This window comes from Cyclopterus lumpus, chromosome 3, assembly GCF_009769545.1.
Source record: "Cyclopterus lumpus isolate fCycLum1 chromosome 3, fCycLum1.pri, whole genome shotgun sequence".
Classification (NCBI taxonomy): Eukaryota; Metazoa; Chordata; class Actinopteri; order Perciformes; family Cyclopteridae; genus Cyclopterus; species Cyclopterus lumpus.
Genome location: NC_046968.1, coordinates 14,922,623 through 14,939,221, shown reverse-complemented (window position 1 = coordinate 14,939,221; position 16,599 = coordinate 14,922,623). Strand labels below are relative to the sequence as shown.

The 16,599-nt window shown below is 41.0% G+C and overlaps 1 protein-coding gene across 1 annotated transcript; it reads left to right on the top strand.

The window, feature by feature from the left end:
- Positions 1 to 222: 222 nt before the first annotated feature.
- crispld2 (cysteine-rich secretory protein LCCL domain containing 2) lies at positions 223 to 14,075 on the top strand. Its single transcript, XM_034526409.1, has 15 exons — positions 223 to 308; positions 2,469 to 2,816; positions 3,900 to 4,018; positions 5,208 to 5,340; positions 7,060 to 7,175; positions 7,612 to 7,712; positions 7,800 to 7,982; positions 8,066 to 8,126; positions 8,242 to 8,308; positions 8,395 to 8,525; positions 8,684 to 8,727; positions 8,842 to 8,914; positions 9,158 to 9,233; positions 10,187 to 10,317; positions 12,410 to 14,075. The coding sequence occupies exons 2-15, from the start codon at positions 2,547 to 2,549 to the stop codon at positions 12,459 to 12,461; spliced, it is 1,557 nt and encodes a 518-aa protein (XP_034382300.1). The 5' UTR covers positions 223 to 308; positions 2,469 to 2,546; the 3' UTR covers positions 12,462 to 14,075.
- Positions 14,076 to 16,599: the final 2,524 nt, after the last annotated feature.

Below are 16,599 nucleotides of genomic sequence, written 5' to 3'. Positions count from 1 at the left end.
CTTCCTGTCATTATGCTGCTCGTCCGCGTGCGCACACACTGCACTCCCTTTGCCAAGAACATAGCCGACTTCAGGGAGGCTGTCGAGTGGGGGAGTGAGGAGAGACAGTAATGTTTTCCTCTGGTCCTGAGGGGTCTCCTTCTCTATATAAGGCACTGTGAGCTGCTCCGGAGCCACACAGCCCCTGTGTGCTTCAGGAACACCGCCAACAAGCAGCAGCCCGGTGCTCTCACAAGGGAATAATACAGCTCTCCAGCGCGCGGAGGAAACTGCGCCGACATATTCAACTGGATACTTGAGAAAGATAGGTGAGCATTATGAGACATACATTTACTTGCAATGTGTTGCGGTTTAGATTTCAACAACGCTGAGTTAGAGCAGGGGTTTTACTGTCGACAGGCCCTGATTATTCTCAGTTTTACTTATATCTGTAATGCAAAAATAATATGATAAACCGTGTGCATATATCAAGTATTTGTGAATTAAGATACACCTGTATCCCTAAGCCTTTTTTTGTGTGTTTTTAATTGTATTTATTTATTCAGTATAACAATATGAACTCTGATGATTCCAGTTGTGGGTTACAAAGCATGCCACTGTAAAAGTGTTTGCAACACACTGCCATTCGTTTTAAGTCTGCACTAGCTCCCTTGATGGAGAATTAAATGCAAGATTTTAAGTTATCAAGACAATAAAAATCCAACTTGAGTTTTCGGGCCAGATGTTGTAAAAAAAAATAATAACTGGTGTAGTGCCAGTCTTCAAAGTGAAGGAAAAAGTGAGCAGATGTTTATGAAAATATATAAATCAGACCATTATATTGTGACATGGGTTGTGTTTACATTCAACCCCCTGGTAAGGCTGAGAGGAGGTCAGTCCCTCTTCAGATCAGACACAAGCCAGCCAATAGCAGAGAGGGCTCAGTTCCCACAGACAAGATGTGGATATGTACGTGTGTCCGAGTCGTCTGCTCTGTCTGTCACTCTGGTATAAAATTCACGAGAGCCATGAGAAGGGCCCAGACAGAGAAGCGGGTAGAGGTTCAGTGTGAAAAGGAGGGCACGGGAGTGGAGAAGGGTGTGGCGCCTGAGCTGCCCGCTGGCTCACAGTGCCCAGAGCTGGCACAGCATGTTGACACAGAGCTGGTGCCAGACCTCAAGCCGCCTTTTCAGCCAGATGGAAAGAGGTGAAGGGAATCCAGGATGAGAGCAACCAGTGCGAGCTAGAGCTTGGTTTATTTTTTTTGTTTCTTCTCTGATCACACTGATGGACTGCTCTTCTCTCTTTATAAAACTTTGGGACTTTGTGATATTTGATTTAGCTCTAATCTTGGACGTCATGCTTGTTGCCTTCCAGAGGGAGGTCAGATGCACGGTCAGTTAAGGAATATCACCCCTGGATGTTTCAGGAATATAGTGTTTTTGCAGTTCAGCAGGGTGAACGCTTGTCAACCTGAACTCAGGTCTCCCTCATCAGTGTCTCGCCCTACTGCTCAGTTTGGTTATAAAATAGTCAGTCAGGAGATGAGGAGAGGTAGTATTTCTCTCTGACTTTGGGCTTGATGCACCTTAATTATACAGAGTCAGATTTACTGATGAAGCTTAAAATGCTCTTTATAACAGGTACTTAAAGTCATATTATTATTGGGCGGAAAGGCTCTTTAAAGGCCTTAAACAATGCAAATCAGACAGTAAAGGTTCAGTAAACTGATTCCTGAATGCTCAAATTAATTTATCTTTCGAAGTTAACTGGTTGCCTAATTGTGGTACAGTTTATGTCATTTTTTTGTTCATGGGAAAATGTATTAAAATTATGAATTAAATGTTGTTCACTAAACATCAACATGTTGGGGTCGGCCATTAGAGGGTCACTGATAATGTAACTATATGACGTCACAATATTAATATATATATATATATATATATAATATTAACAGTATCCTAATGTAGTCAGTTCTGGGAAACCCAATATATTGCAAGACAATCATATATATGGTGCACCACAGTATCTTGTAGACAGAGCAAAACATAGCCCTGAAATTTAGATAGTAACTTATAACAACCCATACAGTCTCAAAATGACCAGACACATAGACTTACATATACTTATTGCATGGCTGTTGTATTGGATGGCATCATATTCTATTTGTGTTTTATATGCAACAACCACAAACTGTTAAAAGGCTGAACTGACAGAAATCAGAACATATGAGAATAAAAAGTCCAGAGTTGAGCGAGGACTTTCAGTTTACTTTGCCTCATCATCATAAGAGACGGTGTGCCAGTAAACAAGATCAAAAAGGGAACGAAATAAGAATTTAACATTTCCACATCAATATTTTATCCCAGCCCCAATAAATGTACAACTTTGTTTATAGAAAAAGACTCCCACATTAGTTTAGTAATCTGTACTATGCTTTGTTGACTCTCACAGTAGGGAAAGACTCATTAAATATTTCCTCTCTGCAGGTTGTGTCTGGGACTTTAAACACAATCTGCCTTTCTACTGCAGTCTGAAAGTTCAACCCAGACAGCTGAAGTGTCAGAATGACCTGCGCTGCCATGACCTGGATCCCTGTCCTCTCCCTCCTGCTGTTGTGCGTCAGTGACTCAGTTTCCCTCTTCCTGCCCGACTCCAATGAGCTCAGGCAGCTGCTGAGCCGCTACGAGGAGGCAGCGGACCAGAACAGCCCCAGCAACACAGCTGGCAATAGGACTCGACGTGCCATCCGCTGGTCGGACCGTGAGGAGATCCTCCAGCTACACAACAAGCTGAGGGGCTCCGTTTACCCCACTGCCTCAAACATGGAGTACATGGTGAGACAAGTCCCCTTACCCTGATTACCTATTTCACTTTTATTCTGAAAGATGGTTCACATTCATCAACTGTAATCTTTAGCTTTACCATACAAAGTACTCCAATTTAATGTGTCATCAACCTCTGAAATGAGGCTGTGATTAGTGTTTACGGTGAAATTCTGCTTAGAAAAGCAGTGTTGCTATAATGAAAAAAACTTTTTCTCTCTGCTGGAAACATGCAGTCATGATGGCAAGCTGTTGCCAGCCTGCTGTGCTGCTCTTTTACAAGGAGGATAATAAGCCTGACTCTGTCCGATCTGCAAGCAGCTCCGCGCTGGAGAAGACAGGAGAGTGGGGGCTGGGTCAAAGGAAAACAGCAAGAATTTGGCTAGAAAGGGGGAAAAAAAATCCTGAGACAACGTGGCACATCAATGAGTAAAGGACAAGAGGGATTATTGTTGAGACACACAGGAGGTTATAGAAAGCCACGCGGTCCATAACGTTGAGAGAAGCAGTGGCGGCTTGTGTGTCTCTGGAGTGTGGTTATAGCAGGAAAGGAAAGTGTCTGAAGATTTACTCTGCCCCAGTGCTCTCTCATTCCAGTGAACAGGCAGTGTGTGTTTGTGTTAGTGAATGGGTGTTTGGGGTTACAGTGGTGTCTGCGTGTGCATGTTTTAGCGACCACCAAAAGGCTGGAAATTTACTGAAGTTATGCTTTGAGGGGCCGTGCTGTATGCAGTCCTCCCTCCCTTCACAGCGGCCCATCCTCTGAGAGTCAGGTGTCTTCTCCGCTTTCCACCCTGCTCACTCACCCAATGTGGAAATGTGGATGATTCAGATGTGATTGCTGGAGATTTGTAGTGGACCAGGGCCAGGCGCCAGTTACCCCACTCAAATGTCACCGTCAAAGGCTAATGTTGTACTTGTATGCAGCTCAGTTTCAGCCCACTGGGATGGAAGGAAGTGCAGAAGTAGAGGCCTTTAGCAAGTTGTGGTCAGGCATCTACTGGACAAGATGTGGGTTATACATCGTAGCAGCTGCAGCAGATGAATGTCGGAATGTATTCTCATTTGAAACTGTGTTTTACTTTACGTGTCCAGGTTTGGGATGATGAGTTGGAGCGGTCTGCCACTCAGTGGGCAGAGCAGTGTCAGTGGGACCATGGGCCAGAGGACCTGCTCATGTCGATTGGTCAAAACCTGGCGGTTCACTGGGGAAGGTGAGATGATCTAACACACACATAGTCAGTCAGCTATAGTGTGTGTCTTTCAAGAATACAAATGTATCTGTACCCCTTTTTCAGAAGACACCAAATAGGGTTTTCAAATTCTAGCTGCAAGCTTTGTTATTGGTTAGTTAATAATTTATTAATGCTTTGTACATAAGTTACAATACATTTATAAGACCCAAGTCTTAGGCCGTTTGTCCTTTTTAGTTTATATTACTGCATGAAGAAATGTTGCAAATATATGATAAGATAAGTTGTTAATTCTCAGATTATTGTCCAGGTCCTCTGCAGCCCTTTTGCAGAAGGCGATATTGGGACGGGGAACACAGTAAACATAATACCTGCTCAGCATCTGCCTTTTAGGATTTTCAATAAATCTATGCTGACGTTAACGTTTAACTCAAAGCACCGTTTTCCCGATCTACAGCCGCACAGTCGATGGCCTCTTGTGGACTTTCTGTACTTTTCAGTTTTCTATTTAGTTAGTTTAGTGAGTTGCTCTGTCACATAATCAACAGGTCATACAGATTTTCTATGTAATTCTTCTTTTTTTAATTACCATCAGTATTGTCTGAGATTGATGAGTGCTGATCCTTGATGTTTGTGTGAGTGTGTGCGTGTGCATGTCCGAGTAGACAGCAGACAGTAGACCTCTGTGCATGACAGTGTATGTCTATCGCAGCAGGTGCCCTTGCAGGAATCTGCTTCCATTCTCACAGCCCTTTTCTTCCTGTGCCAGCAAACCCTGACGTGGAGTCTTTTTCTCCCTCTACTCTCTCATTTAGAAGCTCAACACTTTTCAATACCGTAAAAAGAGATGTTTATAACAAGAACATGAGCAGATTTGTTGGGCTGTGGATCCATGTTTACGCTTTTCTCTGATTTCTATTTTTTGTTTTTTTCAAGCTGGTTTGATTTCCCCTGTTAAGGAGGGGGAACAGACTGTTGTTCAGACTCATCTTTTCAGGCCTAAAGGGAGGAGGAGGAAGGGCAGCGAGGTTCATGCAGTGAATCTCAAGTCTAGCCAAAGCACCTGGCAGCTCCCTCAGATATTTCCCTTTTGCCTCTGGTACCTGGACGGCTTGTGACTGAGCGTACTGTGTGTCTATTTTTGTGTGTGTGTGTGTGTGTGTGTGTGTGTGTGTGTGTGTGTGTGTGTGTGTACACTTGGGTCCTACAGATACCGCTCTCCTGCCTTCCATGTCCAGACCTGGTATGATGAAGTGAAAGACTACACCTATCCCTACCCCCAGGAGTGCAATCCTTGGTGTCCAGAACGCTGCTCAGGGCCTATGTGCACCCATTACACCCAGGTGAGAGGAATAAGAAAAGAAAACAGATCAAAACCTTTGGTAAATCTGTACTCCTATAACTACGCACTGGCAGTTGGGATGTCATGAGAATCGCCAAAATCATGGTCCGACTCTATGGTTCCGTCATGATAGAAAAATGTCGCTGATAATGCTACATTGTGGACAATAAATCAGCGTTGAAATCGGCAGGTGAGATGGCAATATTAGCTGTTAGCAGTCGGTGGGCAGCACTGTCCAGATTAGTTGAATAACAAAGCTAACAGCTAACGTTGACAGAGGTTGCATTGAGTTACATTACGACGCATTCAAGCTCTATTCAGTGAACATTATTGTCGGGTGTAGGTAAATAACGTTATTAAGATGTGTTCAAATATAGACTTAAAATACAATTATGGTTTTGGCGAGAAACTTTGTTTTAGTTTTCTCTGGTATGGCGATACCCTACTGCAGTGAGTTGTAAGCTTACTCTCAAATTGATAACTTACTGCAGGAAGCTGAAAAGTTGGCGAGTGTTCTGTGTTATTTTAGGTTTAAATATATTTTTCAACTTCCTTTTGAAGCGTACACTGTAACGTCTCCTATATTTATGATGAAATCTGTTTAGTATCAGGTCATGTGCCTTCTTTTATCGGCAATATGGAACAGATGTCACTTGACAGGTGTTGCTGGGATACAACATGTGGTGTGTACCCTGTATGATATTTATTGTGGAGCGACTGAGGGATTAAATGATATGCATGGATTTAGTAATTTGTAAACAGTGATGGATGAAGTGAAGAGAAGATGCAAGTAATGGACAGACAGAAGAGTTGAAGAGGAACAGGAAGAAATCAATCAAAAGGAAACAGAAATATGTGCTTCGGCCACCGCTTCACTTAGACTTTACTTTATAGCTGCTGGGATGAGTTTACAGAAACATCCAGACTCCTCCCCCTGCCTCTGCTCTGAAACCGGATCACTGCCATCTGGTAGTCATTTTCAGACACACCAGGCGCCACTTGACCTGGATTCTTCTGAAGATGCTGCAGATAGGAAACAATGCCAAATCTGTCAATCGTCACCTTTTCTCAATACTTCATTTGCTGGAAGTGCTGATATATCTGCAGTCCAGGCAACCATACTCCATAACTAGCTATGTGGAGAAATGCTGGACCCTCTGGAGTTAGAGAGTACAGATTGAGCTTAACTACCAGCACTCAGCACAAATCAGTGTGCTGACTCACTGCTTCCAGTGGCTTCTAACTGTAGCAGGGAAAAGATGAACATTCCTGAGTAGGGAGAGTGCATATGTTTCAGAGTTTGGGAGGAAAGTAAGGCGGAGTTATGGAACAAGCTGTGTTGTATTCACCATCAAATGGCACATCATTTAGCTTGAACACCCCTGCAGCTGCTTTCCATTTAATTTGCCGTTTTAATTGACCGTGGACTGTTTTGAGCCTTGGCTGACTTTGGTTTCTTCAAAGTTAAGATATTAAGAACTGCCATTCGTATCCACTTCTATCAGTGTAATGAAAAGGATCATGGTTGTGTCACAGCGTTCCAACTGGGTTCATCCAGGCAGCGTCCATCCCACTGGGGCAGGCTAACAGACCAAGCACAGTCTGCCAATCTGGAATGACCGGTAGAACAATGGCCTACGAGCTCAGTTTACTCTGCTGTGTCTGTTGAATACATTTGTCCGTCCTAACTTTGACTATTCTTTCATTTCCCTCTTTACAGCTGGTCTGGGCAACCACTAGCCGAGTGGGCTGTGCTGTGCACGTGTGTCCAAGTATGAACGTGTGGGGAGAAACATGGGAGAACTCTGTTTACCTTGTGTGCAACTATTCCCCAAAGTAAGATCAGTTTTCCTCCACTGTTCATCAACACGTCTGCTCTTTTGTCTCCTGTGTTTACATTCTTCTTCCTTTCAGTGCTGACTAATGTTCCAGCGTGTAACCTTAACTACAGATGTGTAGCGCATATAGTCCGATACATGTGTATGACATGCTGGAGCCATTAAAATCCCTTTCAGAATTCCGAATAGCAAAATAATTATGTAGCATGGGGAAAGACAAATAAGAGCAGAGCAGTTTTTTTTTTCCCAGACAACTCTCAGGATGTAATTGCCTGAGAGACAACGGGTGTTTGTATTAGTTTGAGGGATTAATGACTATCAGCAGTGTTGACAATGGACAAAGAGCACGAAAGTAATTCCAAGGCCATGAGCCCAGTGACGCTTGACTGATGATTCATTTTCACCTTCAAGCTGTCCACTCTTTCCTTCTGCAGGGGCAACTGGATCGGCGAGGCTCCATACCAGCATGGCCGCCCTTGTTCCCATTGCCCTCCCAGCTATGGAGGAGGATGTAGGAATAACCAGTGCTACAAAGGTGAGCAAACCCACATGGGTTTCATTCAAAGATGTTAACATGTTATATGTTACCAACCTGAGCCCTGGTCTGTTTGTCCATCTAAAGACTCTCAGCGCTCAGAGACGGAGGACATGAATGAGGTGGAGAAGCCTCAGGTTCCACTGCCACCTCGTACCACCCCCAGACCTAGACCATCTGCTCCCAAAAAAACTGCCTCCAAACCCTCCGCTCCTAAGCCCACCACACCAAGGACGCCATCTTCAAAGACTCCTAGCAACACCTTTCTGGGTAGCTGCAGGAACTATTTAAAATAACCATAAAGATTCATGCTTTGTACATTTCTTTACTAATTTATGATGGTGTTCTTGCAGCTCAAAACATCAAGTGTGAGACTAGACTGCGAGATAAATGTAGAGGCGCTACCTGCAACAGGTCAGGTTATTTTTTCGGATGTGCACAACATATATCTTGTTTATTCTGATATATTATAAACTTCCTTCGCAATTTCAACTCACTCTTGTGTCCATCTCATTTTCTGACTTTGCAGATATAAGTGTCCTGCTAATTGTCTGAATAAGAAAGGGAAGGTTTGGGGAACTCTCTTTTATGATGTGGTGAGTATGTCCAACATAAAACAAACATCTTGCATCATTTATACTGCAAATTGATATTTGTTAATTTTTTTTTGGTATTGTTTCAGCAATCAAGTATTTGCCGTGCTGCTATTCATTTTGGTGTCATTGACAACAACGGAGGAGTCGTCGACATTACAAGGATGGACAAGTTCCCATTCTTTGTCAGAGCCACTAAGAATGGCATTGAGTCCTCCAGGTACAGTATATGTTGGGCCTGATTTTCCCAAATTTGATTTGCATTACATTTGCTGATTAACATCCGCCTGCCTATATGATTCACATCTTGTGCAATAGTATAAGTTCATGGAAACCGTTTGCTTTCCTAATTTCTAACCCCTGTGATGTATTTTCCAGTAAATATAAACCCGGGAATGCCTTTGTGGTGGCCAAGGTGGAAGGTAAGTGAGGCACACTTTTTAAGAAGAGCTTTGAGTCATGGTTCTGTCCAAATTCCCAGTCAGCCAACAGCTATTGGGTGTATTAATTGTTTTTCTCTTCTCGCTGTGTGACAGAAATGACTGCTGACTGCTACTCTACAGTGGCTGAAATCTGCCCTTTCAAACAGCCCTACTCACACTGTCCAAGGTGCCTCCTCACGTCCACCATCGTATCATTCTCTAAAGCTTATGATTAGCCAATTAAAGTTCTGCTTTACAGTTACTCCTCCTGGGGGCACCCATAAGTGATATCCTTATATCTCCTTACAACTTTATTATACGGTGTCATAAACAATTTAAAACTTTGTAGGGCTTATAAATACTAAATAGAAAGTAATGTGACCCTTATCTGTTGCTGAAAATGTATACTTATATCCAATTTGTTTCTCAGGATCTTCTGTCCGGCCAACTGCAAGACTCAGCCTTCCTATTGGTCGCCTGTAATTGGAAACAACATCTACACAGATGTAAGTTAAACACTGTTCTGGATCTGCATGTTATGAAAGACCTTGATCATGAATCTTGCATTTTTATTTATTAAGGTATTATTAGTTCAGACAGAATTGAATATAAATCTGGATCTGCGCCAGGGTTAACTTAGAGTGATTTTGCAGGTTTTGTAATGCACGGAAAGACATTGAATCAAAGTACGAATGTGGATCAATAGAGAATGGGAGTCATGGTGAGGTAAGCCAGAGACTGCCAGGGTTATATCACCCAGCATGGGGCCAGACCACTCGGAGGCTTATGCAAGTGTTTGTCTGGCGATGTGCTTGTGTTTCAGAGATAGGAGACAGGAATGGTTTCATGAAACTGGTTTCCATCATCCCTCTGAAGTCCCTGAAATCATGTTCAGAGTAGATTAGTCATTGTAATGTTCCCTCCAAGCGAAATTCATCAGATGTACAGTTTGTAGAAATTCATGTCACTCTTGTGGATTATTCTGGAGTTGCCACATGAGGTCAATATAGTGTTAAATGGTGTATTATCTTGGAAACCGACCTTAGATGACGTCTGGCTGGACACAAGTCACAGTTCCCCAGAGAATAGAATAAGGCAGCAGTGTGGCTCACAGCAAATGTGTCCAGGAAAGGTTGCAATCTCCGGCACACAGATGTGTTTCTAGTGGTGTAGAAGCTGGATGCTGGTTAGAAATGAGACATACACCATCTGGTGAGAAGTGTTGTAGGGGTGTATGGACAGTGTGATTTGTGTTTAGACTAGAAATGAATCATTCTGCTCCAGACTGTTGATAAGAGCTTACAGTCTGTTGTGCTGGCTCAGACTGTGAACAAAATGCTTGTGTGTGTCTGTGAATTACTGCAATATATTTTGTGCTGTATTTGATAATAAAGGAATTGAAAAGATATTCATGTCGTGAAAAAGGCTTTAAAAGTATTTCTCCTCTTTTTCCCCACAGGGCTCTAGTATTTGTAAAGCAGCCATCCATGCAGGGGCAATCAAAGCAGATGGCGGTTTTGTAGATGTTCTGCCGTTGGACAAGAGAAAGAACTATGCTGGAGTCCTGAAAAATGGCATCCAGTCTGAGAGGTACTACTCATTTTAACTATTTTTAATGTAATTATCTTTCCCAGATGAGGTTTGTTGCACAATAACAAAAGGTACAAAGATAAATGGCTTCGGCACCATGTCAAATAGTGACATTTAGATAGTTTGTGTTCCAGAAATCTATATTTTTTAGATTTGTCTGTTCAAGACATGCTTTTTTTAAATCTAAAAATGAGAATAACCATTTATGTTTAGACATGGCATGTGGCAGCTTTTATCAACAAACAACCATTTGACAGCTGCGAAACTGCAAAGCTTCCTTAGTTGTGATGAACGCGTTCATAGGCTTGGGCAGTGTGGGAATTTGTTATCGCTAGTAACACATGTACAAACATCGTATAAATCTGCCACTGTTGCAGGTTGAGGAGTGTAACATCTGCTATTCTCATAGGAGTCAGTAGTATGTTTGGTTTGGTTGGTAGGATTCCCGAATAATGGCATTATATTTTACCGAACCGCAAGCAAGGTCTCTCAAACTGAATTATACTTGGATTTACGCCTGGTCAGCAAACTGACTGCACTAAATGGCATTATGACATTTTAAAGAGGGTCCCACCCTCACAGGTGCATCAAAGCTAACAGGAGAGTCATAAGAAATTGTCAAATTAAGCAAGATTGAGAGCGTCTGTTTGGATGGTTAGTTGGTGTGTTGGGGATTTGAACAGCCTTCAATGGACACAACACCAAACCTATTTAAATTAATAAACACATTTGAGATGTGGCAAATCAGAAAGGTCCGGAACCAGATCTCCAGGTTTAACTATTTTAACAATAATCATGCATATGGGTCAAGTGCTAAAGGTGTGTTTGTTTTTAAAAAAAGTATCTAATGGTATGTTGGTTATATAATAGGTAGACATGTGTAGATAATATTGATCTGAGCTCAGCTCAGGCTTTAATATTTCACCCATGGGAGTGTGGTAAAGAAAACCTTGAGATACAATTTAAATGAAAACATGGAGCTTATTGTAAAATTAGACATGTGAATTTGACAAAAATATCTATAATATGCCTGAGAAAGGTGCTTTTATCCGCTGTACAATACCTTGATTCATGTCTCCTGTAATACTGCATGTCCTGAGTTCCCTGCATGCACACGATGTTTCTCACATCACTCTCATGGCTGTGGCCGGCTCCAGCGGACTAGGCTGAGGCAAGGAAGCCCATGTGGGCAGTCCTGCTGGCATGTGGGGTTGTATGAGTAATGGTGTGGTTTGGTGTGTGGATGGGCCACACATGGGATCTTTGCTTACTTTACTCAGGCATTTCAATTGAGTGTGCAAAGTGCTGAGTGGCCAAAATAATTCAAGACTGACTACTATGAAATCCAATGCATAACTGCAAAGGCCCCACTCAGGGCACTGGGATAGGAGGTCAATAAACGGCTGGGAGAAAGTCCGTGCCACGGGCCAACATCATGGCAGGGTGGCCAGTTTGGACTGGACTCTGTTAGTGGGGAAGTAATCACAGACTATCTGATTACTCGAGGATGGAAATGCAGTCAGCCACTTAGTCAGTGATTTCCTATACGGACAATTATCTGTGATCTGATACCAATCGCACAGGCCCATCATGATTATTGATCATGGCAGAGCTTCAAGGTCTCTCCACCACTTGGACAATACTAAAAAGCAGACTTCCAAGTATCACAAAAACAAATGCAAAAAGATGTATTTATTTGACTCCCAGGGCATTTCTACACTGCTATTCACTCGTCACAGGGGCTACTAGTCTGCTTGTGAACACAGTTATATAATGTCATCTGTAGTTTTAGAAGGAAATTTCCAAAGTTTGAGGGTCGAATTCAAAAAAGGATTGTGTAGCTTTTGCAGCTGCAAAACCTGCACAAATAAGACAATCATAAACTCTAATTGTCAAAGCACCCTCAAAGGGTAAAATGCACCCCTAACTGCGCTGCCAAGAAAATAGCATATCTGATCATTCCTCTCCGATCCATTTCTCACAATTCTCCGCCTTTTTTGGAGGTTATGTACAAACTTGCTGGAGCGCCCTGTGCTGCATGTGTATTTGTGGTTACCGAATGTAACATGTGTTCTTTTTTGCCTGTTTGCAGCAAGAGCAACACAGAGGGAGGCTCTTTCCGAGTCTTGGCTGTGAGGGAGTGAGACTTCTGATCAGAATCAGACCAACGAAGTCACCTAAGCTGCTCTTGAAGAGCAGGAAGTGCCCACAGGTTGGAAACCATGGCTGTTCATTCGCCTCTGTGCCTTCAGTGGAAACAGAAAGTCCCAGCAGATTCATAAACAATAGCCACCCAGTAAAAGTTATTGTCCAATATTTTGATGGAACTTCTTTTTTTTCTTTACTCCAGATATAGATATTTCTACATACTTAATTAATCTGTGAATACAGAATGTTACATATTATGATGCTTTGAACAGCTGGTGCTGTAAGTTTTGGACATGTTTTACTGAAAGTATTTTGTTTACATTAATGTTCCTATTACAAATTCAGATTGGTTTTCTAACACAGGAATGTATACTGATCACACTGTATTTAATCGTTGTGTACAGAATATATGATATTTTGTTTGTTTTAAAAATGGAGTACCATATATTAACATTCTGATTCTGATTTCATATTTAATTTGAATGCCTTTTTCGGCTCACCTGGGTAATCTTTGCTTTTTGCTCTTGGGGATTTGGCATGTGAAACCAAATCTATGTCTAAATTGTATTTATAAAGTAAGTGTTGATGTTTTGTTTGCTGGGTAAACCAGAACTCGTCAAGCAGATAAAAAAGGGGAGGAAATAGTGAGGTAATGGGAAGTGTACACAGGCAGCAGCAGGCTGTACATAGATTATGTTTCCTTAAGAAGACTGGTGTCACGTCCAGTGCTAGACATGTGCAGGTGATTTATTGAAGGTGTCACATTACTAGGTTCAATATATAGTATATGGTAGCTGCAGATGGCGCCTCAGAATCGTGGCAATATTGTACATGTATTAAATAACAATCGCAGACAGTAAACATGTTAAAGATAATACGCAGTCATTTGTCATTTCATATTTATTTTTTGCTCAGTGCTTTTCTCATTTCCGCACCTCTCTTGTTTCTGTAAGATTTATGAAAATGCTAAATTTGTCGCCTGCCCACCTAAGACAGATGAATGTGTCACATGTTTCAGGTCAGAGAGAGTTGTATGTGTCGAGACTAGCCCATATCTTGAGGTGTGTGAATGTGTTAAAGGTTTCTCATCATCAAACTGCAGTTTTTTAACTTTGGAACCATTTACACTCTGCAGCGTAGGCGTGATAGAGACACCTGTAAGGTCTATCATTACACTGACATGGGTCTCTACAGGATTTTTTTAGCAACGCACATCTACCATGTAAACAAATTAAGCTAATTAAACAGATTTACAGTCCAATTTGTACTTCAGTACTTTTGTACCAATAATTATTATCACTATCTGTTTGTTGTCTTTAGGATGCAAAACATGCAAACAGAGAGATTTTTCAAAATACAAGACAAAGCTGTAAATATGTATGTTTATGGACTCATGAGTCTAGAATAAAAGAAAATATATATATCACAAATACCTGGCCAAGAAGAAAAATAAAATCTTTATTTCTTTATTCTACCTCAGTCCTATTGCTAAGCTCGCCATTTAAGTCTTTTCTATATTGGGAATTTGTATGGGAAATGTTAAAGGTTTTGTAAAGTTTTGGGAAATGTAAATACTATGTTTTTTTCAGTTTTTCAATAATCCTTAATAAGTAAGATATAATTCAAATGTTTCAAATTGATTTTACTTGTCTTGTTTTTATACAGGTGTAGGATTGGTTCTATATTTTTTGCACAACTTGAAAATAAAGTATGACATACAAATGCTACAACACTTGTGTCTGTTTCAGTAAATACATCATTATTTGGTGATGTGCACATCCTTTGGGCTACAGTGGCATTTCATATAATTACATTATATGTCATTTAGCTGACACTTTTTATCCAAAGCAACTTACAATCATGTTACATTCATGTCTTGCTCAAGAACACATTGACTAGGGCGGGGATTGAACCGCCAACCCTCTGATTGAAAGACGGACCTGCTAACCACTGACCCACAGTCGCCACTATAATCAACTGATTATTGTGAATGAGGTTTGGTAAAAGTGTTATGTTCTGCCGACTGATAGTAGGTGGAGAGGGGACCGCCTTGATATGTTCAGCACACCCTAACCAAACAAATCCAGTAACCAGGATACAGGATATATAAGCTCATGGATCATCAAAAGTACATTTTTTAATTGTCGTCCACAGTAACAAACATACAGCTCAAACAACTCCCACGTGGATGACTGCATCCTCTGGGTAGTGAGTGAAATATTATGAGAGAAAACTATGTAACTGTTATATGATCTCTCAACTTTAATAAATCTACTTTGACCAGCGCATCAAGCTTTATCTGTATGTCATGCTTTGTGAATGACATTTTGACCCAGGCCACCCAACATGTGTCCGTTATCTTTGGAAGAACATTTCTAACCATGTTCATAACCGGGCTCTGCTTCATGCCGAGTGAAGTGGAACAATAAATTGAAGCAATCACTTTTACACAAGGACCACATATGGTAATCTGACAATATGGCTTGAGTTTATGGTGGAATTATTGCAGAAGAAAGAAAGAAACTAATTTCCCACTTCACACTCTGGGCTGTTGTTATTTGTTTGTGACATGCTCACTGAGATAATTAGATCACTTGAACATGCCATCAATACATGCCTCATTTACTCAAACCCTGAGAAAGGGGCAGAGAAATTGGAAGAGGAAAGGAGAAAGAAGACCAGATACATTTTGTAAGCACTAATAATTCTTCATACCTCCAGGTCTTTTATTTGAGGCAGATGTTCTTATTCAGTTAACCCTGGTTGGACAAGGCCCTGGCCACTTTACTGATGAACAACTGCTACTGGCTTGTGTGAACTCCCATTGTACATGGAGATCAAGAGTTGTACTCATTATAAATCCCCAGACTCCTCAGAGAACTAACTTATTCCAACTTTCTTGTCCTCAAATGTGCTTTGCACAACAAATTGTATGGGTTGTACAACAACTGCATCTTACAGGACTCATTTTATTGACGTTAAAGTCTATTAAGTGTCAAAACTCTTTTGGCTGCACTAGTGATAAGTCCATTTTTATTGCATGCTGTCAGAAAAAAATAACTGAATATGAATAGATTGCCACATATTTCCAACTATCTACAACACTTAAAGGGCATGGAAATAAATGTATTTAGTGATCTGTGCTCTGAGGATCCAAGACATGACTTTGAGAGAAGAAAATGCCACATTGACCACCTGCCACGTGTAAAGAGTCTTGAGTTCAAAGGCAAGGATGGTAAAACACTGCATCTGGCGGAGCTTTGGTGAGCAAGCATAGCTCAAGCATTTCTGCAGCTATTCAAAATAAACTGAATTTAATTGAATTGAAGTAATACACAATATTTTTGCGAAATAAAATGATTTTCCAATGAAACCAGAGGTAAGGACATGGATTGCCATTTACAGTCACATTTCGCTCTGACATTCAACCTTTTTCCTCAAAAGATGAATCCTACTGACCTTGGTGGATGTTTTTTCTGCAGCCGTTGTGGTTGAAGCCACATCATTGATAATCAGACATTAAATGAAGCTTTAAAAAGTGACCTAGCAATAAATTAAAGATAAAGTAAAAGTTAAAAAGTTGTAGAGTCCAAATTATATGATTGTGTTATTAATCTGGAGAGAGAGGCCTTACAGTACATCACATATTTTATAGCAAGTTGGCCAGTTTGTGATTTGAGATTTAGAGACTTTGGAATTAGAGGCAGCATCTACCTAATCGATATGGCTGATGTTGTTGTGACAGGACTTTGTCTGGCCTGCTTGTTCATCATAAGAATGTAGTAAGATTTGCAGACATAAAAGAATGATGGAGGCTTTACTAAAGCCATCAATCTAAAGGGAGAATTTGAAATGTATTTGGAATTCATTCAAATGTCTTTGAGCATCATTCCACTCAATATTTGTTTGTGATCTAAAGGTTGTGCTGCACAACGGTAGAATCTGATTTGTCTAAAAAGACTTTCTAAGCTTAATATCATAACCCATACTCTTGTTCATTTAATATTAGGAATGCACAAAGTGGGTGAGGAGAATCCGCTCATACAGAACCCTACGTACTGTATATGGTAATACAAAAATAATTCTTCTGTCAGGTAATAGTCTACTGAATATTTTACTTGTTTATTACTTTAA